At 46.8% G+C, this 25,631-nt stretch overlaps 1 protein-coding gene across 10 annotated transcripts in view; it reads right to left on the bottom strand.

Annotated features, from left to right (window-relative positions):
- Positions 1–25,631, bottom strand: part of ZFHX3 (zinc finger homeobox 3) — a 176,311-nt gene that overhangs the window by 10,590 nt on the left and 140,090 nt on the right. For all 10 annotated transcript variants that reach the window (XM_077931649.1, XM_077931647.1, XM_028739851.2 and 7 more), the window contains 4 exons: positions 17,590–17,720; positions 17,067–17,267; positions 9,892–9,994; positions 3,424–8,940 (listed from right to left, as the gene is read on the bottom strand). In XM_077931649.1, coding sequence (XP_077787775.1) covers positions 3,424–8,940; positions 9,892–9,994; positions 17,067–17,267; positions 17,590–17,720 — 5,952 coding nt within the window. The remainder of the gene's footprint in view (positions 1–3,423; positions 8,941–9,891; positions 9,995–17,066; positions 17,268–17,589; positions 17,721–25,631) is intronic.

Here is a 25,631-nt window from a genome sequence, read left to right on the forward strand (position 1 = left end):
GGGCAACCAAGCAAAAAACGATCTAGAAATCATGTTTGGGTGAAAAGTAGAGAAAAAAAATTAAATATTTGGGGATCTGGTTAACAACGAACAACTATAATATTTACCAAGATAACTATGTAAGGGTTTGGAAATAAATAAAGATAAATTTGGAAATATGGAAAAGAATGAAACTATCGTTACTGGCAGGATTTTGGCTATTAAAATGAATGTCCTTTCAAAAATGCTATTCTTATTTCAAAATATCCCAATAATTAACAACGCTAAATGCTTCAAAGAGTGGCAGAAAAATATATCAAGGTTTATCTGGCAGGGAAGAAAGCCCAGAATAAAACACAAAGTCGTGATTGACATGAAAGGAAGAGGAGGCTTCGCTCTACCAGACTTCCAAATCTACTTTGAGTCATCATGTTTATGGTGGATAAAAGATTGGATATTGTTGGAAAATATCAGAGGTTTAAATTTGGAAGGGCATGGTATAGAATTTGGGTGGCATGCCTGCCTATGGCATGGGAAGGCAAAAATTTATAAAACCTTTACAAATCATGTGATCAGAAAAATATATATACAGAGTATGGGAAAAGTACAGAAATCTATTAGAAAAGAAAACACCAATATGGATATCCCTGATTGAAGCCACTGCAAGAAAAGAACAAATATGGACAAACAATGGTTAACATATAAGAAATCTTAGATCTTTCTGGACAGGAACCAAAGTTGAAAAATCCCGAGATAGGTTACAGAAACATCAGATAAACAAACTGTTTAAGATGGATAAAAACACTGGATTTATTAGATACGAAAGTGAAAGTATTATAAAAAATGTACAAACCGCTGCTAGAGTGGGATACAAAAGAGGAATTTGTGAAATCAAGTATGATTAAGTGGGCACAGGATGTGGCTTATAACATTGATTACGAGCTGTGGGAGAATTTATGGACAGTAAATATGAATTTTATGGCTTGTTACGTATTAAAGGAAAATATGATGAAAATGACCCACAAATGGTATTTAACACCTGCCAAACTAGTGGAAATGTTTTAAAAAAGAAAACAGTAAATGTTGGAAATACAATGAAGTAGAGGGATTCTTTTTCCACATTTGGTGGTCCTGTAGAGTAATCAAGGAATTCAGGGAAGTAATTTACAATGAATTAAAAAAGATATTGTAAAGAACCTTCCCAAAAAAGCTCGAGACATTCCTTTTGGGAATGGTAACAACAGAAGTCCCTAAAAACAACAACAACAAAAATATTATATGCCACCACTGTGGCCAGAAACTTATTGGCACAAAAGTAGAAAATGGGTACGGTACCCACCAAGGAAGAGTGGCAGTTTAAAATGCCTGAATATGTTGAATTGGCAGGCATAACGAATAGGGTAAGAGAAAAGGAGGATAAAGAATATAAGGACCAGTATAAACAAATAACTAATTTAGCAGGTCTTGAGTAAATCCAGCAGAATAGGAGTTAATAGAATTTAACAGAGGAAGAAATTCAAAGATAAAAAATTTGGAATACGTGATTTAAGAGAAAATAAAGAAACCAGGAAAAGGGTGGAAGGAGAGTCACCAGATATTTAGTTGTATGTAGGGATTGGTATGAAAGCTGTACAATTGGGGGAGTGGAGGAAAGAGGATGTGGAATGTGTTTTTTGTCTCTGTATTAAAAATGTGAACTATATGTATATTTAGGGTGGGTGGGTGTCCAGCAATTCTGAGGGACTCCCAAGAGAGCTCCCGTCCTCAGGAAGGTTGGTTGGTAGTGTTCATTGACAACTTTATCCTCCTCCTGTATTAATGTGTCTAATCCTCTTTTTAAAGCCATCCAAGTTGGTGGTGATCTCAGCTAATATGTCTGGGAAAGGCCTCTATGTCTGCTTTTGACATAGCAGCCAGAGATAAAAGCAGGGGCCTAGATGGACCAATGGCCTGAGTGCACAAACCAGCTTTATATGCAGTCCAGCACACCAGGAAGCTGAATTCCAGCACAGCCTTCCCTCTGGCACGCTAGCTTTGCAGGAAGAGAATTCAACGTTGAGGTGCTTTCACAAAAACAATCCCCTTTGTCTGCCTTCTGATGGGAGAGTCCCAGGCAGACCCTGAAAGTCTGAATTGCTCCTGTAGTGCAAAAAGTGGCACTTCAGTGTTAAGTGGTAGAATTAATTGCAACTACAGAGCATCAGTTCTGCAAGGATCTTCGCTGGTCACCTGTAGGTTACTAAGCCCAATTCAAGGTGTCCGAGTTAATTTATAAAGCTCTAAATGAATTGAGACTTCAATGATAGAAGGAGCATCTGTCCTTATACCAGGCTGCAAGGGAGGCCCTGTTGGCAGTCCTGTTGCTAAGCAGCCCATGATTCAGTGATTCGTGGTAGGACTGCTCCGCAGTGGCACCCTGGCTATGGAGTCCCCTTCCCCCTGAGGCCCTATCTGGTTCATCAGCACCAGCTGAAGATGTACTTCTTCATCCAGGCCTTGGGGGTGGTTCTGTATGGACCAGCTGAAACTGCATGATGCCCATTTGCTGTATGATATTGCTGGGATTTCAATTTTGTATTATATTTCATACTTTTAACGCTCAGGCATTCTATTTGTAAATCACACTGGGAGCAAATGTGATGTAAAGTAGTTTAGAAAATGAACAAACAAACAAATTCAGGTTGCAGAAAAGCTGGTGGTGAGAAATCATGATGATTATCATCCCACTGTGGTAAGAGAAGCGCCCACTAAATAGGAGAGGCCAAACAGGGGCCTTGGAAATGCCTGCATGAAAGCCAACAAATGAGCAAGGGTCAGGGTGCTCAAGGCATGGAGCCAAGGACTGAGAAGCCACCTGCTGGAGGCCAGTTCTTGCTCTGCAGGAGGGACATGAAGGGTTGTCACAAGAAGGCCGTGCGCCATTTTTTCCTGCTAACTGGAAGCTCTAGCCCTTTTTCTCCCCTCTGTAGTTACTGCATGAAGAGTGGCCTCCCGACGATTAAATGACATTTTGAACTTAATCAAACTGGTGTTGTGAATTGTATTTCTTGCTGTTGGGTCCAACTATAAACTTTATTGTTAATGCTTACGTTACGCTACCAGCAGGGTCCAAGAGCAGAATAAGAATAAAAACAAAAACAAAATAGAGTTGGCCTTGGGACTTGGAGGGAGGGAGGAGCCTATATTGCTTCCTCAACCCCTGATGGCAGTGGTGACTGGTTCTCAAGCAACCAAGAACCATCCACCTGAAACAGGAACCTTGTCATTGCATGCTGAGCACTTGTGCACGAGGTCAGTCAGAAACTGGACCTGAGGAAGGCCATTTTTGCTTGTAGCAACCCAGAAATTCCTCCAGCGACCCTGTGAGGCTCACAGTGCATCAAAATCCCTCCTCCCCAGGACATGTACCAAAGAAGCGGTGGGGGGAATGCAGTGGAAACTCACCTGTGTTTGAGGGAGTGAAGCCAGGCAAGGATGGGCTGTTGAGGCCCGGCAAGAGGACAGGAGGGATGCCCTGAAGTGCTGCTGGGTAGGTGGCAGGAAGGTTCAAAGCCTGCAGAGGGGGGCTGTCAAACATGCCTTGCTGCTGAGCAGCCAGGCCGAGAACTTCATTGGCCTTCTTGATCCGGTCCAGCTCCTGCTGCGCCATCAACTGACGGACAGTCGCTGGGTCAAAGTACTCCTTCTCTTTGTCCAGCTGGCTTCCGATGGTGTCCTTCACTTTGGAAATGTGCTGCTGAGAGAAGATATGGTCACGTACAGACAAGCGGGCACTGTACTTGACACCACACAAAGTGCACTCTGTTTTGGGTCCCTCGTAACTTGCTTGGTTAATGCCAAAATGCTTGGCCATACTGAGCTTGGCCTTCTTCTCCTTGGCCCGAGCATTCTGGAACCAGACCTGAACAACTCTCTTTGGCAGCCCAATATCGTTGCCCAGGACCTCACATTCCAGCATGGTTGGAGTCCTGTAGTCATTAAAGCAGGACTTTAGGACCTTCAGCTGGAGGTTCGTCATTTGTGTCCGGAAGCGCTTCTGTCCTGGCCGATCCCCGCTATCTCCAGACTTGCCCGCTGAGCCACTTGTGCCAGGGCTGGGTGAGCAAGGGTCTGCCAGGCTGGAGGTCTCACTGTAGTCCACAGTACCTTCATTGTCATACTCTTTGCTGTAGTAACTGGGAGCTGGGCTGACAAGGCCAGAAGACAGTCTGTCTTCATACTCTGACATTGCTATCATGGCAGCCTTGGTCAGGCCCTCACCTGGCCCTGAGGTGCATTTGGCTTCAGTGGTGATCCCCGTGGCACTGTCATTGTCTGCATTGCCTTCATCCCCCGTGGTGGTGTCTGTGATGGCTGTGTTGACAGAGGAGCAGTCATCGTTGTCCAGCTTGGTGTGGTCAAAGCTCAGATTGACAGAGGACATAGAGGGGCTCTCAAAGTCCTCTATCCCTTCTACTTTAATGGAGGAGGGGCTCAGCAGAGTTCGAGGAGAGAGCTCCAGAGACTTGCTCACTGGGGAGAGCGGAATGCCCTGGCTATCGCTGCTGGTGAGTGGCAGGTGAGCAAAGCTTGCTCCATCAAAGAGGTCTCCCTTCATCTGGAGCCCTCCATCACAATCTAAAAGCATGGCTGACAAGGTCAAGTTGTACCCTGCCCGCTTGGCTTCATGCCAGTGCCGCGATCGGATGTGTGCTTCCAGGGCTGTTTTGGCTTTGAAGAGGGCCCGGCAAAAAGGGCACCGCCTGTGGGCCTGGGCAGGCCCCACTGCCCGGAACTGCCCCTTCCGCTCCCGGGCCCGAGTGTTCTGGAACCAAACCTGCACCACACGTTTTTTCAAACCTACCTCGTGAGCAATGTGGTCAAGCATCTTTCTGGTAGGGTTGGAATCAAGTAAGTATTTCTGGTAGAGAATTTCCAGCTGTTCTGGGGTGATGGTTGTTCGGAGACGCTTGTCCCTCTGGGGCTCCTCCCCGCCAGTGCTGCTGTCATTCTCGCCAGGACTTGCACTGGCTTTCTCCTCCAACTTTCTCTTCAGTGTGCTCATGGTGGATGTTGGTGTGGAGGGTGAAGTGGCTGAGCTCATGGGCAGCTGGGGGAGCGTCCCAGACAGCAGCTGACTGGCCAGGAGGGGGTTGCTGGGGTCAAAGAGCATGAAAGGCATATCCAAAGTCCTGTCCAGAAACTGGGGGTGGATAAACTGGTTCTGGGCACTCAAGAAGTGGAGCTGCTGATGCTCTTGCCAATGCTCAAAGGAGGGAAATGCTAGTTTGCACTGGTCACATTGGTAGGGGATGAGCTGAGGAGGCATGTTGGCCAGCTGTTGAGGGGTGGATGTGTGAAGGGGCTTGAGGTGTAGGTGAGAGAGTTGTGAGGGGCTAGGACTGGACTGTGGCAGCACAGACTGTGGAGGAGGCTGGACTGATTGCTGTGGGGTGGGTGGGGAGGCCTTTGGGTGTGCTGCACTGGCCTTTGGCTCGCCTGGGTCCTGCTGCTGCTGCTGCTGCACCTCCTGCTTTGGTTGCATTTGCTTCTCTGGAGTTTGGTTTTGCTGCGTACTTGGAGGTTCAGGTTGCTTTGGTTTTTCGTCTGTAGCTTCTGCTTTAGAACTATAGATGGCGAAGTCATCGTCTGCTTCAGCAGTGAGCTGTGGTAGGAAAGCTGAGGAAGAGCAGGCTGTGTTTGCAGAAGACGTGGGGGTGCTGTAGGCCTGGGAAGGCATTGGGGTGCTGCAGGAGGAACTGGTTGGGGTCAGCAGCTCTGCTGCATCCATGGAATCCTCGTTCTGACTGTCATCCTGCCCGTCTTCATCCTCATCCTTGTAGCACAGCTTTTTCTGATGTTTGATCAGGTCAAAGATGCGCTGGAAGACAAGGCTGCACTTCTTGCACTGGTAATTCAAGTTGCTTGTCCGGATGTACCTGTCATTTGTCAGCTCCCGTCGCTCTCCATCCTTCCCTTCCCCCTGATTCTCGTAGTTTTTCCTGGCCTTCTGGCGAGCATTCTGAAACCATACCACTATCACACGGGTTGGAAGGTTGAGCAAATTTGAGAGCTGCTCGAATTCATCATCCTTGGGGTAAGCATTGGCATCAAAGAAATCCTGCAGCACTCGGAGTTGGTAGTCAGTAAAGCGAGTCCTGGAAGACCTCTTGCTTCCCCAGTACTCATGCTTTTGAGGCTCTGGAGAGGGTGGTCGAGAATCTACCTTCAGGTCCTCCAGGCTGGTAATTGGAGGATTGCTGAAGTTGTATGGGGAGTCCTTGTTGCGCTGGCGCTCTTTGAAGAGTGTGTTCCGAAACCAGTGCTTGATAACCTTCTGTGGCAGTCCAGACTTGTCTGCCATCTCCTTGATCTGCTCCTCGCTTGGGGAATTGTTGATATCAAAATATTGCCTCAAGACCCGGAGCTGGTCATCTGTGATCCGCGTGCGTGGCCTCTTGTTCTGCTGCTGCTGCTGCAGAAGGCCTGGGTTGAGCTGGTGTTGGTACAGCTGGGCCAGGTCTGCAGGCAAAGCATCCACGGGGCCAAGCTGCGGTGGCAACTGGGCAGGCAAGGTTTGCAAAGGCATGGTCTGCATCATCAGGGGAGAGAAGATGGGCAGCTCCATAGGCATGGAAAGTTGAGTGAGGGGCAGCGATGGCTGGGCTGGTGTAATGGTGGGAGATGTAATGGATGGAGCCGAAGCAGGAATGGTAGGTGTAGAAGGCTGCTGTGGAGGTGGAGCTGGCAGAGGAGGAGGAAGAGGTGGAGGGGGCGGTGGCGGCGGGGGAGGGGGCGGCTCTGGAGTTTGAGGCCGCAGTGGATACAGCTTGTCGTAGTGTTCACGGTACTGCTTGGCAAACTTTTCCAGCTGCTTGAAGGGGAAGTAATGCTGGTGGACATGTTCTTGGTGGCTCTTCAGGATGAGGACGTTGGAGAAGAATTTCCCACATGACTCACATTCCAACTTTTCCAAGTTGTCACCCTGCTCTGTCTTCCCAGCCTTCTTCTGCACCTTCTGCTTGTTCTCATTGTACTGAATGACCAACTCAAAACCAAAGTTTTCCAGCAAGGCTTTTGTGGCATTCCCACGTGCATCTGATGCGATACGAGGAGGAAACATAGAAGGTTCTGCAGGGCCCGATCCTGTCCCTGCTGACTCTGGCTTGTCTTTGGACTTCAGGGTGTCAGGCAGGTGCTCTTTAGAGATGGAGGTGCCATCCCCCTTTTCAAAGCTCTCCTGTTCCCTTTGGACTTCCTTCTCCTTCCCAAAAGCCTTGCTCTTCTTCTCTGAGTGTTGGCTCTGCTGGAGGAGAACACAATGAGGCGGCTGTGACAGCTGACCTTGAGCCAGCTGCTGCTGTGGCGGCTGCTGCAGGAGTGGTGGGTGGCCTGGCTGGGGGAGCTGCACCTTCAAGTCGTCCAGAAGGCTAGGTCCGGTCCCAGTCAGTGTCAGTGTGCCGCTGGTCACAGGCAAGCTCACTTCGGGGTTCAGCTGGAACTCGGCACTGGGAATGTAGAAGGGGAAGAGAAGGTGCTGCTGCTGCTGGAGCTGGAGGAGGGTCTCTGTGGTCATCGGGAAGTGGGGCAGGAGAGCAGGGTTGAAGAGCTGTGACTGGATGAGAGCAGCTTGTTGCTGGAGCTCTTGCTGGAGCTGCGCCTGTACTTGCGCCTGTGCCTGCGCCAAAGTGTGAGCTTGATGCTGCTGCTGCTGCTGTTGCTGTTGCTGCTGCCGTGAAGCAATCATGTCAGCCAGTTTCTTACGGTTCACCTCTTTGGGCTCAGAGGGGCTTGCAGCAGCTGCCAGGGTGGAGCTGGTAGTGATGGGGTTGCTGAGAGAAGGGATCCCAGTGCTCTCGCAAGAGACCTGGCTGAGCAGACTAGAGACGGGAGCTGTGCTGGCAGTGCTTGTGTTTGTCATGGCAAAGGAGGTGGTGGTGGTTGTGCTGATGGGGCTGGGTGTGGAAGAGCCCAGAGAGACGCTGCTGCTGCTGCCACCACTGCCACCAGCAGCTCCATTGCTGTTGCTGCTGCCACTGCTACCCCCTGCAGCCTCCAGTTTGGCAGCTCGTGCCTTGGTCTGATGTAGGACGGACCGCATGTGGATCTCTAAGGTGGAGCTCTGGCTATAGGCCACGCTGCAAGTGCTGCACTTGAAGGGCTTGTTGTCGGGGCTGCTGGTGGGCTCCGGCTGGCCAGAGGTGGACTCTTGGAGGGCTCGTTTCAGCTTGTGCAGGTGAGAGACTGAATTGTAGTGGACCAAAAGGATGTTTTTCTGTGTGAAGGATTCTTTGCAAACTGTGCACTTGTATGGGCGGGATGGGTCCAGGAACTTCTCCATGGTGAAGTTTGGGCCCTTTCGGAAGGGGAGAGCTCGTTTTGGTTCTGAGCCAGAGTCTTCCTGTACAGACCCAGAGTCACTTCCTGTGGGACTTTGCTTGTCCTCTAGGTCACTCTCCTCCTCTTTGTCTTCCTCTACTATGACAGTGTGGTCTTCAGCCAGCGAAGGGTCACCCATGGCCAGGAGGTCCCCGTTGACCAGAAGCCCACCGTACAGTTGCTGGATGTCAGTTTCACTCAGTTCCAGGTGACTTGTCTCCAGGTGCTTCTTGAGGGCTTGAAAAGTGCGGAAGCTGCGTTGGCAAAGGCAACACATAGTAGCTGCCCGGATGACATGGTACTGGGAGTGCAGCTGGAGCTTCTCGATTGTTTTGAAGGCCAGGCTGCATTGGTTGCAGCGGTATTTGTAAACGTGACGGTCAGAGACAGGCAACTGGGGCCGCTTAGTGTGGACCTCATTGAAATGCGCTTGCAGGGCAGTGGAGCTTTTGAACACCTGGCTGCAGCCCTTCTTCCAGCACAGAAATCCAGCATCATCCCTGGCAGAGGCCTGGTCAGGCGGAGCAGGCTTTGGTTCTGCCCCACGCTCCCCTGTGTTCTCAGAAGGCAGTAGCAGGCCTCTGCCTAAGTCCTCTGAAGTCTCTGTGGAGAAAGAAACAAAGAGGAGACCATGAGAGCCCTTGTCAGCCATAGACACAACCTCTGGGCTATTTAAGGATTCAACAGCTATATGCTATTCATCTGGACATGTTGGGACCTCTCACCAGACTCTTCTCAAATAGATCAAAGGTGAAGACCCCAACCTTCTCCTTTTCTCACCAGAAGAACAAGATGCTCTCCTTCATGCTATCCTCTGTCTTGGCTCTGCCTTCACACGAACCTCTCTCTTCCCACTCAAAGCTCAGGCCTCACCTACTTCTGCTGCCTTTATGCACACACTATGAATGTGTGGTGCTTCTTCAACAGCGTTTTATAATGCATGGCACCAAACTGGCAGAATGTAACACCTAGTAATATGTCAACCATACTGCAATTAAGACTGCTGGAAAGGGGCATGAGGGAGAAGGAGAGCAAGAAGGGCATTCCAGGTCATTTTTCATTGTGTGTGTGAAAACACAAATATGTTCCCGGTTAGATGATGGGAGATCTGAATGCACTAAAAGTTCCCCTCCCAACATACACCCAGAGGTGACCTTTGCTAAACTTTCATAATATGGTGTTCTGTACAAGGCCAAAATTTGGTGCTCCCAAATGGAACCTCAATTTTGCACCCCCTAGGCTTGATGCCCTGTGCAGGGGAACCACCTGACCCCCTAAATATGGCACTGATACACCCTTGGTCATGCACCAGACTCACAGAGTTCCGCCTGCCTTTGGCTCAAGCACCAGAAACTCAATTTGGGCCTGTAGACCACAGAAAGACTCGCCTCTGCTGCCAAACAGGCTAAGTGTCATCACCCACTCAGAGTCCCAAAAAGAAGGTGCAGAATGCAGAAGAGCTCAAACATGCCAAGAGTCACTTCTAGACTCTGGAGCATCTGAAAGCCCTGAGGAAAAAGTGCCTCCAACTGAGCAATTAAAGTCAGTACTGACCAGGCTGCTTGGCTGACTCATCCGTGCTGGTGTTCCCATCTCGATCTGGTGTTGCAGCTGGAAGAAACATACTGCTAGGCATCATAACCTCTGGGGTTGTCACCTGTAGATACCCAAAAGAGAAGCAGAGAGGCAAAAATGTCTTTAAAACTTTTAATATGTTGTCAGTCTTGAGCCCCTCCACAGACTGGTGTTTAAATCAGCCCAAAACGTTCCCACTGTTACATTTTGGACATAATTAGGGGCACATTTTCAAAGAATAGTATTATTCATATTTTCCTTTATGCTCAGCTCCATCTTTGATCATTGATAATGTTTTGTCATAGCTGTGAAACTTCTTACGCAACTGATTAGGTAGGTATGTTGAAAGGCCCATCTTAAGTGGCTGAAAAAGTAAGGAAGCTCTTAATTAAACCACATATTGGAAACCTCACTGCAGTTTTGAACCAGGAAGGGCTGTAGTAGCACTATTTTCAAAATGGCTTAATACAAAAAAAGGAGGAGCTAGAAAAGGAAAGAGAGATGTGTCAAGGGAGGCAGGAGAAAGATAAATGGAAGGGACAGCAGATTGTCTTTGGCAGGCAAAGAAGAAGCTTCAGCCTCCCTTTCTGCACATCAACAGAAAAAGCAGCAACAGCACAGCCCTCCTCTTCACTTGGGCTCAAAGAACAAGCAAGATCTCTTGATAGCAAAGGCCAGAAGGTCAACGTTGAGGAAAACACACAGCCATCCACATTTGTTATGGCTGAAAAGAATACAATGAACTGAATAGGCACCCATAAATGATGATAAAAAAGGGTCTACGTTAGGAGCAAATGTAGGTCCCTACACAGGCATGCAAAGATCATCATGCACTCTTGAAAATATTGGCTGTCGCATGCTGATGATGAAGTTGAGATCATAGCTGGGATGGCCACAATGGTTGCCTTCTGATGATGCACTTCTGCAGAAAGGAAGCTGTGCTAATTTCTAGCAGCAGCCATCTCCGGTTGTTTGGCGAACAGCAGTGCCTTTGCTGGGCCTGAGCCGGCAGCATCAGTGGCACACATACAAGACGGCACTCAAAAGCAAACGTTACCAGAATGGACAGCAGCCATTTTGCTCACTCAAACAAGAGTTCTGTAGGCTGCAGCGGTGATGGGAATAAGCAGATCCAGAGTTAGAAATCATTATATATGGGCTTGGAAAATAAAATAATAGGCACCATTATGCGATTAAATAAATCTATGCTGCAACCATATTTAAAGTCACTATGTAAAGTTCTCCCCTGTCCAATTACATTTAGTATTTATTTCATTTAGCAAATTTTTTTATACTGCTTAATAAAAAACAATCTCCAAGTGGTTTACAGAAACATGTAACAAAGTCAATAAAAATAGCAATTAAACTAACTTTAAAAGTAGAAGATAACAAAATTAATAAAATATAGGTAAAACCTTAGAGCTTTTAAAAACAAAACAAAACAAATGAACATAATTAAATTATATGTCTTTGTAGACTTGCTTAAAGGTGTGTTGTTTTTTTTAACCAGTACAATCAAAGCACCTGGCTCATATTAATATTGTAGGCTGACTCCAATAGATGATGATGATGATGATGACACGACTATTCAGTATATTTATATCTCGCCTTTCTTACAGGATATCAATTATAAAATAAAATACATAATAATATCATGGCTCGGAGAAGCAGAGTCTCTTTAAGGAAAGGCTGCTAAAACGTTCAACTTTTTAGTTTTTTTGGGGGAAGATGACTAATCACAAGTGGCACGATAGGGGTAATGAATGATAGGGTGGGGAACCTCCCCCACATGCCAAAAAAATTCTAGAAATCTGGGTCATACTCTCAAGTTGATTGGCAATAGGTCCAAAACTGACACCAATGAAGTATTTCTTCAAAGAACACCTACTGAGCTGAAGGAATTCACAGCCTCACGATGTGGCAATGTTTCCTTCTTTGATGGCTTTTTAAAAAGCATTAAATGAATTCATGAGCGGGATGTGTCTGTATGTCTGTCCATGGTGGTGGTTGAGAGGCAGCAGCAAACTAAAGGGTGGCAATGAACAAGGGGTGGCTGCTGCCTACTCCCGAGGGTGCTTCAATGAGTATGAAAATGAGTATGAAAACTACAGGCAACTAGCTGGAAAAAGAATTATGGGAAGATGGCCGGTGTCCTGAACCCTTACAAATGAGCAGAAACAAAGCTGATGTATGAAATTATTTAATATAAGGTATAAAGACAATTTAAAAACAGACAATATGTATTTATTTGTTTTCAAAGTAGAAACATACATATTGTCTCTTTTCATCTTTTGACCTTCTATTAAATCATTTCATACATCAGATTAGTTTTTCCTCATCTGTAAAATGTCTTTGTTTTTCTATCATCCCAACTTTTTTCATCTTTGACCTGAATGCAAAAGTCCATTCTTGTCTTACTTTATGAAACACACTCCCTCCTGCTCCAAACACACACAATTTGGAAAAATGAGTATGAAAACTATTGGGAACAAGAAACTCCTTGTTTGCTTGAGCACAAAATAAAAGACGGACACAAAGCTGATCCAGTGGAAGACTTTCCCCTCTTTTTGTGAAAAAGCAAGTACTCTGCTTTACAAAGACTGGCTGATGCCTCAGGGCTCTGACTTGGGCTACATGGGTTACATAGAGACACCCCACTTTTCATTCATTTGTAGAAAGGAGAAAGCTCTAATCCTTGTCTTCAGTGTTTGTTTTTGTCTCAAGTACAATTGCCCTAAAGGCCAATATGCTCTCCCTCAAACTGGTTTCTGTATATTCCTATTGTAACTGTTCTGCCTATTTGGCTTTGACAACCACTGAAGGGCACTACTAGTATCCACTGACTAGTAATACCCATGGCAAATTCACATAAGTAAATGCCCAGTGAGAAGGAGGAGGCCTGGAGTCAGTGGACCTGGGAAGCTGCACAGAGGGCTTTTTCCAGGGATCCTGGCTACACACCATGTAGAGGCCATACAGGAATGAACAAATCCTGTCTCTGGAGGGAGATGAACCAGGAGGGACAACAAGTCCCCTCCAGCATTCCTGTCCATTTTCAAGGCTGTACCATCCCCTATGGAGAGATGGGGCTCAGAGTAGCCCCGAGGGTAGGATTTGAGAGATGAAGGAAGTGGGAAGAGGAAAGACAGCAGGAAGGAACAACAAGTGCCACTCTTAGCACTATCAATAGGACAGGCACTTTCTCTTTCTCTACAGAAATTATGAAAATAATTCAAAAGAAAGTGTGGGGGAAAGGCCCAGCGGAGTAGAAAAAGAATAATGTTATCTAACCTAAGTTGCACATTATTACAGCAAATCATGGTCTTTCCCCACAAAACTAGGACGGTAGCCACCCCCACTACCAGACTCAGTACGATGGATCAGTAATTGTTTTCATACACTTTAATTAGAAAAACTGAGATGGCTACGAATAATAATGGAAAGAGAGGCTTTTGCACTTGAAAGGTTGAAGTCAATCAAGTGTGAATGACGGCAAAACCAAAAAGAGAGGAGGGGGAGAGAGAGAGGGAGAGAGAAAGAGAGAGAGAGACACCAATTCATCAAGCGTCTGTTGTCTTGCCGCGTCTTTAATCATAATTCCTGATTGGGATTCAAGAAGGCAGTAAGCAGCGATTCTTTGTCTGCCTTCACCTTCCGTCAATTAACTCTCCCTGAAATATAATCATCAACCTCACGTGCTCCTCTGCATTTCAATCTGCTGCTGCAAGCCAACCAGTTCTTCCTTCCTTCCCACCTTAGGTGTGCTTAACTCATTCCCTTTCTCTAGTGGCATACTGCCCACCCCCCAAGCATTTAAAGGCAGGAGGCTGAGATGGGGAGGGATGCCCCAAGGACCAAAGGGCCCTGTTAAGAAGTGACTTGAGCAACACCCCAGGTGTCATTTCAGCTCCCTCAAGGACATGCTCCTCAGCAAGCAGTAGTCATGAGTGGAGAGCTACAGATCCTTTTAACAAGGAACACCAGTTCTGCTCAGAAGAGGTGACCAAAGCTGGCTTAACCTTATTTTGTTCACCAATGGCATCAAGGGATTTATGCCTGGAGGGAGCCAAGCTGGTGGAAAGCAAACCAGTGTGCAGCCCCTTCCTTGTTGCTTCCAAATGGCACTCAAGAGCCTTAATTTCTGCCCGTGGCCCACTTTTGCACTACAGATTGCAGCATTGTGGCATGTCCACCTGCCCCTTCTACTTGACAATGCCCTGTAGTTTAAGCTACCAGTGTGGGTCTGAGCATTGCAAGATCCCAAATGTCAGCTGGTACCCAGCCCAGGTGTTCCCCTATGCCTTCTCCGAAAAGAGACACTACCCTAGGCAGTGAGAGGAATGAAGAAAGAGAGGAATGAAGCCCATTCCTCTACTATCTTCTTGTATCAGACCCCATTGTCAGTTCAGGCACTCCCTGCCCCCTACAATGGCTGGAATCTAATTGGTCCAAAATGAAACCTCCAGCAAGAGTCTGACTGAGAAGACACATTAACATCTCCTCTGTCCGTGCAATGGGGGAGGGGGGAGTTGTACAAGACGAGGTTCCAGAGCCAGACAAAGGAGGCAATTTCCATTACAAAGAATGAGAGGGAGAGCGGGCAGGAGTGTGTGTGCTGGAGAGAAAAGCTTCATTAGGCTCAGAGAGGCAAAGCGATGGCACTATACCAAGGTCACTTCTAATTTAGACCATCTAATTGGCAAACATGGCTCCAAATGGCTATCATCTCACAGGGCTCAGAATTAATGAAGGCCGATTATTTTCATTACCTTCATCCGAGATGGGGAATGAGACGGGGGGGGGGGGGGTGAGATGAGGGAGAAAAGAGGATGACCGAATGACAGTGGAAGGGAGAGAGAGACACACAATGGGGAGAGGAGAAGATGCAAGTAGGGAGAGAAACAGCACCAGAATGCAACTGGGGAGGAAAGACAGATGAATGATGGAAGGCAAGAAAGAAAAAGAGCTTTTTTACTGCCTTCAGCCCCTCTGATGATTCTGCCAAATCAACACAGTCCTACGAAAAGTGAATCAGCCACAACACTAAAAGCTGGGGGATAAGTCAGTGCTGAGCATAGAGAAGGCAACACACCATCCCCAATCAGAACTGCAGCAGCAGTTTTGGTCTTCACAACCTCACCCCAACCCCAATCGCTGATCAGCTGGTGTACAACACCCCTCTCATAATTGCCCTTGCCCCACAGACAGTAGTGCAGCACAACAGGCCTCTGACGAAATGGGGAGAGGGCTCCCCTGCTATTGTTGACAGGGAAAGAGGGGGGCACTGTGGAATACCCAGATACACGGCACACCATGGTATCAGCAAGTAGCTGTTGCTATGGCAACAGTCATATTAAACATGGCAGGTTCCTGAAAGGCACATGATTAAGTAAGATTAACAGAAGCCTCTCCCAGCCCCAGTGCAAAGGCCAGAGAGGGGCCCTCACAAGAGCTCTGAAGGGACCCTGCCGTTCTAGGAGCAGCATCCTCTTGCCAATCTCTTGGGCAGACTGATGTCAGGAAAAACTCAAGACGACAAGTAGCTGGGGCAAAGATCAGAATGCGCTTTCAAGCAATCATGAGTGACATTCTGGGAGAGCCCTGGAAGCAAAAAGGCTCTTTCATGCCGAGGCTGGGTCAGCAGCAGCAGCAGCTTATGGGATTGGGAGGACAGCTCTTCTGCTGCCTAGGTAAGGTCGCCCTCAACTGTTTATAATAGTGCCATCAGTGGGCATGGCACCTAACGGTCACAAATGCAAAGGGACAGGTTTAGAACGTGGATTTCAACAAGAGGGGATATGGAGGAATTTGGGGACAGAGTGGATGAAGACACACAAAGACAGTCACATGTACTACTTGGGATTCCCTGTAGTGGTGTGTGCACAGTAAGGACTTAAGCCAAACGAGGGAAGGAAAGCCCTGGAGAGCTCTAAAGATAAAGGCAAGACACTTGTGCTGGATATGGTACTTCGCTGCTGGATTTTGAATAGAGATGAAAGAACTGGTGAGGAAAGGGAAGGCAAAGTCAAGGCAAAGGGCAATCAGAGCAGAATCAGCAAAAGGGACTTAACAGGAAGAGGCAAGTTTGTGCAATAGAAAAACTTTGAACAAAAAATGTGTAGGCCATTTAGACAAGACAAAAGAAAGCACCTCATCAGATAATGCATAATTAGCATGTGGAATTTCCTACCTCAAGATGTGGTAACAGGTGGACACTAAGCTTGGATAGTTTTAAAAAGTGATAAATGCATGGAGGATGCCTCTTCTATTAGGCATGTCAGCAGAATGGAATCCCTATGTTCAGAGGCAGTCTACCTCTGAATACCAGATCCGGAGAAAAGCTCCATGCCCTTCTTGGAGGTTCCAGAGGCATCTGGGTGGTCAGTGTCAGAAAGCGGGCTTGGCAATAAAGGACCCCAGTCCTATCCATCAAAGCAGTTCTTCTGGCCTCAGTCCTGTGGGACCAGCTCACTTGCCTGAGGAGCTTAGAAAGCTGCCTTATACCAAGTCACACCATTGGTCCACTGAGTTCAGTATTGTCTATACGAACTAGCAGCAACAACACTCCAGGGTTTCAGGCAAGGAATATTCCCAGGGTTTGAACCTGGGATACCTTCTGCATGTGTTCCCCTGGCCGGTGATGTCACAATAAGCTTCAGCCTTGTCTCCCTGCTGCACACTCCTTGTAGCACACTGTGCTAAAGGAAGGCCCAATTCCTACTTTTGTATTGCTGGCCCAGGTCACTACTCAAGAGGTGGCATTTCAACAGTGCCTGGTATCTGCTTGCCTACTGGCAGGTGTGTTGAATTTGGGCAATTCACTGAAGAGGAGGAGCAGGAGCAGGAGGAGGAAGGGAAGAAATAATGCAGGCAAGATAGGCCTTCTGGGGGTGGGGAACATTTTCCCCATTGAGGGCCACATTTTCTTGGGGGTAATCTGTCACGTCCATCAGTGGGTGGGGGTCACCCGCTTTTTCTGCTACCACCACTCTTCGTTCTCCCACCTCCCCAGGTGATTGCCAGGGTGGGATGGGTTGGTTTTCCAAGAAGTCAAAACCAATTGCTCGCAGGGGACTTTATTTCCTCCTTGCCTCTTGCCCTCCCTTTCTTTGGCTGAGAGGTGCAGGCTGCCCACCCACAATATAGGGACTCACCGTCAAAATGAGCTTCTCCACACAGTCCGGGGAGACGCTGTGGAGGTGAGTGAGGTGCAGCTGCAGGTGGATCTTGTTGCTGAGCATGTCCTGGCAGAGAGGGCACCGAAGCATTGGCTGGACCGAGTGCTGAGTCATGGCATGGACCCTCAACCGGTTGACATCGGTGTTACTGTACTTGCAATATGGGCACTGATATACCTGGAGGACAAGAAGACATCACAAGCTTTGGCAGAATAAAGCCTTGATAAGGTCAGGCTGCAGGACAGGTGTCTTCCTCCACCTTTTTAACACCTTTTGAAACACACTGCCCATTTACACAGTAAGAATAATCAAAAAAACAATTTCACTATGAACTGCCTTGTGGGCCCAAGTGGATTTAAAAGTTGAATATAAGGATGGATGGGAAGGAAGGAAGGAAGGAAGGAAGGAAGGAAGGAAGGAAGGAAGGAAGGAAGGAAGGAAGGAAGGAAGTTGAGCCATGACTTTGCAGAAGCAAGTGCCAGTTGCTCCAGTGCCTCACCTGCTCCAGCTTGGTATCATCTGATGTTTTAGGCCATTTGGTGACAGGCGACTCAGAGCTTCTCGGAAAGGAGATACGTTTAGAGGATGCTGGGGACTCTGTCAGCTCCTTTTCAGCTGGGGTAACATGTGCTGCAAAAAAAAAAAAAAAAGGGACAGAAACAACTGCATGACTATGTCACACCTCAGCTCTGGAAGAACCTGGAGGCAAGAACGGCATCTATGAATTCCTCACAGATGGCCAAGCCTCCCATTCTGCACTGCTCCTCAGTTCCATTCCTTTACACAAACATGCTCTGAATCTTCATTCCGAATTACTTTTGAGGCTTTGGGCTGCAAATCATCATCATCATCGTCAAAATCGGGTCAGTGCCTGCATGCCAGATATGCACTACAGTTGTGGAAAACCTGAAACCAGCATGAACTGGATTACCTGAAGGTCCCTGAATAAACCTGTATAAGCCCTTAGATCACCTGGGGAAATTCTACTTATGGTACCGCACCCTAGAGAATATCATAGGGCAGTGACCCAAAAAGGGCCATTTGGCCCAGGCTTTCTAGGCACTTTTACTTGAATCCCCTCAAATTCCTATTTTTGTACTATTGTTTTGTGAGTTTTATGTTGCATTTTTGTTTTAATGATATGGTTCGTTGGAGATTTTAAAATTGTAAGTGCTTTGTAAATGCTTTTCAATAAATAAAATAAAATATGTGCTGGTTGGTGCTTTCTCCCTGCAATGCCCCTGCAACATTCTAATCTCCCCACTGTTTTTTAGGGGGAGAAAAATATCTCAAAAAATGTCCCTTTCCATTTTGACTAAGAACCATTTTCCTTCCACGGACCAATGCAGCCAGACTGTGGGTGAGCCCAGCTGAGTCACACATGCTACAACTTTACTCTTCAGTCACCCCTGCATGCTCCATGTCAATAATCACTCTCCAAGCCTGATTCCAGGATAACACTGATGTCCATTAGTGCTTTTGGAATTACTCTGGTGAATGAACACAGGCAGACAACAAGCAAAGCTAAAACTCGACATGGATTTCTAATGCAATTTGAGTCAACAAAGGGAAGGGCATGGCAGACCCATGTAGTTGGGATGGTGGGGGACACACAGGTGGCTTGAGAGGTTCTGACACTCCCACCCACCCAAGACAATCACATCATCTACCTCACACTGCATCAAACATGCACATAACACCAGTGCTCAAAAGCTTGCACCGGCTGCCCACACGCTACTGGGCCAGCTTCAATGTTCTTGTGTCAGTTTACAAGGCCCATAATAACCTGGGCCCAGGATACCCCAGGGACCATCTGATCCCTTATGTTCTCACTCAATCTCTGATGTATTTTGGGGAGTCACATACCCCCCCCCCCATGGTGTGGATGCATGGGTCATACACAAGGCGCAATGCATTCATTATTGTGGGTTCAATTATTGTGGGTTCAGTTTTATCACCATTGAGATCAGGCAGGCCCCTTCCCCGTTGAACTTCCAGGACTTATGGAAGACTTTCCCCCCAGCAGGCTTGAATTCTTATTTTATAGTTTTAAACTCCTTTTTAGTCTCCTGTACACTGCTCAGAGAAGACTCTGATTGTGCGGTATACAAATGGTTGAAATAAAAAATAAATACCTCCTGCTGCAATTTAGAGAGAGGCATGCAGGCTTTCGTAGATGCCAAGATAAGCTCCTTCACCATTTCCTCTCTCTGTCTCTTTCAAACATAGCAAAACTGGCCAGACTGGTCACACATACCCATTGAAACACCAGAAAGGCAGAATGAACACCATTCTGGTGTGTTCCAGGAAGTTGATGCTCTTCCCAGAATGCCCGCCTTATGACCTTTGAACTCTGTACCCTGGAGCACATAAATCTGCAGGGCATCTATTATTTAAAAACTACAAGGACAAGCATATTACACCTAGCCCCCCTGAACACACACATTCAGAACAGTACTTTAATCTGTCTCGAATCGACTTCAAACCCATTTCACCCTTAATGGGAGTTATTCATTTTCACTTGAAAGGTAATATATGACAGCTGGATATTTAACATGATGGATTGGCTGCCGATTAACTAAGCGGTTTAACGCTTCTGGCTTGCTCCCCCCCCCAGCCCCCCCCCCCCAAGATGCAAGGAAGATTCTGACGGGGGAATTTGTTCAAAAGCCACAAAAGAGGACCCTGCACAAAGTTAAATAGGCCTGAAACCAAGGCTCCCAAAGGCACCACTGAGTCACCCCATTGCTCCTCCAACCAGATAAGGGAACTGGGGCTCTTCCACAACTATGCCAACATTTTACACACACACCACCCCCAAATAAGCCTGACTCCTACTGCCTTAACCACTATCACCATCCCTGTTAGCAAGGGAGGCAGGGTGAAGCCGTTTGCAGAAGCAGGAGACCTTCGAGCTAAGGATAGGGGCAATAGAGGAACAAAGGTTACAGGCAGGAATATATCAGGATATACATAGTTGGGCTGTTACTGCTACAATAATTGCATATATTATAAAATACAGAGGTGCACACTATATTTCATTAGACTTCTGATGAGAAGTTATTTCATCAAGTCTACTCAGTCATATAATTCTGCAATCTAGGTTGGTTTTAAAAGATTTACTGATTTTATCTGAGATTTTTTAAATCAATACTTTAAAATGTTTTTTTGCAATTTTAGATGTTTTATTGATAATGTTATCAATATTATATTTCTACTATTTATTATATTACAGAGTTTAGTGATTAAGTGACTTGTAAATCTTTCTAAAAGGAAAGAAAGAAATGGGTTATAATGTTTAACTGTGTTTCGTGTATTTTAATGACATGCTGTTTGTTAAGGGTATTGGAAAAGCTTTTGGGGTTATGATGCAACAAAAAGTGGTCAATGAGCACAATAAATCAATAAATAATATGTAAGATCCGAGAGTTTGGGCACAGTAAGCCCAATGCGTTTGTGATGGATCTAGAAAAATAGAGGAAACTAGGATGGTGGTGTAAGATGTATGTATAGCTGAACAAGTCTGTGCTCCAAGTTCTGGACAGAAGTAAAGTGGATAAAAGCTGAGACATGGCTGTTGTGACCAAGACAGGAGGTGACCATAGCATGAGCCAGAGTCAGATTTCTCGCCAAGAAGGCAGAGAAAAAGGGGCACATTTTTGTGATGTTGTAAACTGTGGAACAGATGTGACCTGACAACAGGCTGAAGAGCAAGGAGTCAAAGATCAAGCACCTGTCAATGGATATGGAGTGTAGAGGAGGATGAGGAGAGGGTTTTTGGGGAGTGATGAGAAGTTAGGTTTGGGACAAAATGGGTTAAAGACAGTGATGAAGCATCCAAGCACACTGGAGACACAAGGCGACCTGGGGTAGAAAGGTAGAGCTGGGTGTTATTAGCCTATGGATGGTACTGAATGGCATAGGATTGTACAAGATCACTCAGGGACTGTGTATAAAGAGAAAATCACAGAGGAACAAGGGAAACCCCATTTGAGGAAGAGAAGAACATTGCCAGGGTCAAGCAGGAAGCAGAGTTCACCTGTAGATAGCAGCAGGGCTGGCATCAGGGACTGGCATGGTCAGGCACCTCCCCAGGGACTCAGAAAGGCCCATTGCTGATCCCGCTGCCAATGAGACACCTGAACAGCGCCCCTGCTGCCATCAAAGGAACCCCTTATTCCTGATGTCAATCTTCACCCACCCACTCATCCCTAGTGGGGAGGGGGACACCATTTTGGGCCTTGCCTCAAGTGCCAAATGTATTGGGCTGGTCCTGATTAGGAACATAGGAAGTTGTTTTATACCAAGTCAGACTAATGGCCCATCTAACTCAGTTCTGTCTATTGTGATTGGCAGTGGCTCTCCAGGGTTTTATGCTGTGAACCTTCCCAGCTGTACCTGGAGACAATGGCGGGGATTAAACCTGTGGCCTTCCTACATGCAAAGCATGTGTGCCCCTCCTAAGCTACAGCCCTTGCCCATTGTGACTGCTTGTGGTTCTCATTCATTCACCTCATCCCCCTATTCTCTCTACAGATGCTTACCCAGCAGCGGCAGTACAGACTGCAGGAGCTGAGCCAGGTCTTGACTCCATAATATTATGGGGTACTCACTATATTAGATTCCCCAATGCCCAATGTTGAATCCAGGCATCACATATTGGGGAATTTAAACATGTCAGCTGCCTGCTGCAACACAGAGCTAAATGCTGTCAACATTGGGTAAACATGTCTGTAGAGAGGAGGGGGTAAGCAGAGTTACTTTTCAGTTGTGGTTCCCTATATGCGGAAAGCTCTCCTTCGTGAAGGGACTTCCCTTTTCCCCACTCTACTGATGGACTGAGATTATGTTGTTTTGTTACTAGTGTGCTGCCAAAGCTTCCTGTGGTTTTTTGGGGAGGGGGGCATTGTGTGTGTATTTATTTTAATTAATTGCAGCTGTTTTTCTGTATGAATTTGTTAATCAGATAATGTAATTATGTTTAGAAACATAAACATAAACCCTGGGGTAATAAGCAACTAACGAGTCTACATAATATTAAATGGCAACAACAGGGTGTATCCAATGCTAGTACTACTCTGAGGAGACCCACTGAAGTGAATGAACATGACTATCTTAGGTTCATTCATTTCAATGTGTCTGATTTGAGCAGGACTAGCACTGGATACAACCTAATAGCAACAACAGCAGACAGCCTGCAGACAAACTATGAAGAGACTCTAATGCAGGCATGGCCAAACTTGGCCCTTCAGATGTTTTGGGACTACAATTCTCATCATCCGTGACCACTGGTCCTGTTAGCTAGGGATGATGGGAGTTGTAGTCCCAAAACATCTGGAGGACCAAGTTTGGCCATGCCTGCTTTAATGGCAATGGCAGAGGCAGCTGCAATACCAGGTTGGCACTGGGCAGGAGTCATTGCGGTGTCATGCCATGAGCCCAATGAAATCTGGTCCTGAGTGGCAGAGTGGTCATGGACATTTGGCAGCAAGGAGAATACCAGTGAGCTTGGTATGGGCAGTTTCAGTGAAGGGCAGAGAGTGAAGCCAGATTGTAAGTGGTCAAGAGAGAGAAGTTTAAAGAAAGAACGTAAAAAATGCAGGGGCTAGCATTACACTCCAGGAGTTTGGAGACAAAGAATAGACAAGTACTCAGGCAGTATCTGGGAAATGAAAATTTATTAAGGGAGAGGTTTTAGAAGTTGGGGAAATGACAACATGTGTGAATGCATCAAGGCAGAGGTGACAGAGAGGTTGGCTGTGTGGCTGAGAGATGTAATGATGGCAGGAGAGATGCCTATTAAGAGTCAGGAGGAAAGAGTATCAATGGGACACAAATGAGGGAAAAGTCAAGGACCACAGACTGGTCAACTCATTAAGTGTGTTGGTGGATGGAACAGGAAAATATTGAAGGAGTAGAAGAGATACCATAGTGGAGAGTTCTAATTTTATTACTGCAGGAGATGAAGTCTTGAGGGTGGGACATTGCAGATCAGATCTTATCAAAAGATAAAGAAGAGGCATTGAGGATTCTTAGAGTTGGTGTGGATCATGGAACCAGGAATATGGTAGACAAGAAAGAGGAGAGGGTGGACTTATAATGCTGGCCGGTTCCTCAGAGGTATTCAGCTGTGAGAGAGCATGAATGGATATTCAACTGTTTTCTTTTCCATTGAACGGAGATCATCTTTAGGCCAGGTATTCCTGGCATCTCTGAGGAAAGACTGCTAAACTACAATTCCTTTCAGCCCCAGCAAGCATGGCCAGTGTCTAGGGATGATGTGAGTTGTAATTCAGAAACATCTGGAGGAACATCTGACACGCCTGGAAGAAGCGGACCATTTGGATCCCTTCCAGTTGGGATTCAGGCCTTATCATAGGACTGAAACTGCCTTGGTCGCACTGGTCGATCATCTCCGGGAGTGGGCTAGGGACAAAGGTGAGAGCTGTTTCCTAGTTCTGCTGCATCTCTCAGTGGCTTTTGATACCATTGACCATAACATCCTTCTGGACTGTCTAGAGGGGCTGGGAGCTGGGGGCACTGTTATACAGTGGTTCCGCTCCTTCCTCCTAGGCCGTGTTCAGAAAGTGGTGGTGGGGGATGAGTGTTCCGACCCCTGGGCTCTCACTTGTGGGGTGCCTCAGGGTTCTGTCTTCTCCCCCATGCTTTTTCAACATCTACATGCAGCCACTGGGAGAGATCATCAGGGGGTTTGGGCTGGGTGTTCATCAGTATGCGGATGATACCCAGCTCTACCTCTCTTTCAAATCATAACCAGTGAAGGCGGTGAAGGTCCTGTGTGAGTGTCTGAAGGCGGCTGGAGGATGATGGCAGCTAACAGATTGAGGGTAAATCCTGACAATACAGAAGTACTGTTTTGGGGGGACAGGAGGAGGGTAGGCGTGGAGGACTTCTTGGTCCTGAATGGGGTAACTGTGCCCCTGAAGGACCAGGTACGCAGCCTGGGAGTCATTCTGGACTCACAGCTGTCCATGGAGGCACAGGTCAATTCTGTGTCCAGGGCAGCTGTTTAGCAGCTCCATCTGGTACGCAGGCTGAGACCCTATCTGCCTGTGAACTGTCTCGCCAGAGTGGTGCATGTTCTAGTTATCTCTCACTTGGATTACTGAAATGTGCTCTATGTGGGGCAACCTTTGAAGGTGACCCAGAAACTACAACTAATCCAGAATGCAGCAGCTAGACTGGTGACTGGGAGTGGCCACCAAGACCACATAACACCGGTCTTGAAAGATCTACATTGGCTCCCAGGACATTTCCGAGGACAATTCCTAAATGGTCTTGGTCCAGTATACCTGAAGGAGCATCTCCACCCCCATCATTCTGCCCGGCCACTGAGGTCCAGCGCCGAGGGCCTTCTGGCGGTTCCCTCACTGCAAGAAGCCAAGTTACAGGGAACCAGGCAGAGGGCCTTCTCGGTAGTGGCACCCGCCCTGTGGAACGCCCTCCCACCAGATGTCAAAGAGAACAACAACTACCAGACTTTTAGTAGACATCTGAAGGCAGCCCTGTTTAGGGAAGCTTTTAATGTTTAACATACCATTGTATTTTTAAAAAATTTTGGAAGCCGCCCAGAGTGGCTGGGGAAACCCAGCCAGATGGGCGGGGTATAAATAAATTTTATTTTTTATTATTATTATTATTATTATTATTATTATTATTATTATTATTATTATTATTAATGGAATAGCTGCTAAAGTAACGAAAGGAGAAGATAAGCAGCCAACTGATGGGAAACCATTTCCTGAAGCCCTATCATGTGAGAGACTATCAGGCGGAGTGGAAGCTAGCTGCCCTGCTTGCTCTGCACAAAGGTAATGTACAGGAAGGAGGAGTGAATGACTGGGGATAAAGAGGGAAGATGATGAGGAGAAGGGATGTCCAAAGTAGCGAGCATTCCAGGGATATCTAAGGCATTATCAACCCACTGTATCTGCCAGCTGCGATTCTCTGGCACCATCTCCAAGGGAATAAGTGTTGCTCTCTCACCATCCTGCCGCCTAGTCACAGCAAGGCTGTTTCAGCTGCAAAGTCAATTTTGGGGACCAGAGTCCTACCAGTTAACTCAAAAGAGAGAGAGTGGTTTCCCCAGCCACTCTGGGAGGCTTAAAGCCTTAAAGTGAAGGCTACACTCATACCAATACAATGAAATGACCCTGGAAATTGTTTTATACCTTATGAAGTGCACTATGAATCCCTCACCTAAGAAATAGCTCACTGCAAGAGACAGTTTACTACCAAAAAAGTCTTCCTACTGCTTCAAATTTTCAACACTGAAAAAAGTGTCTCCTTCCATCCATGAGCTGTGGAAAGCAGCATAGAGGTGAAGCTCAAAGAGCCCAGCCCAGGGTAGGAGGACTGAGGAGGATGGACTCTACCTGACTAAAGACAGTTGCCTCTCCCCTGCCCCCAGTCATCAGTTTCTCTGAGCTAAAGCACCATTGACAGCCCCTTCATCTAAACTTCCATCTACTAATCCAGCAGCATAATGGAGGAGCCAATTAAATGATTATTAATTCATGC

Source organism: Podarcis muralis, chromosome 7 (assembly GCF_964188315.1).
Source record: "Podarcis muralis chromosome 7, rPodMur119.hap1.1, whole genome shotgun sequence".
Lineage (NCBI taxonomy): Eukaryota > Metazoa > Chordata > Lepidosauria > Squamata > Lacertidae > Podarcis > Podarcis muralis.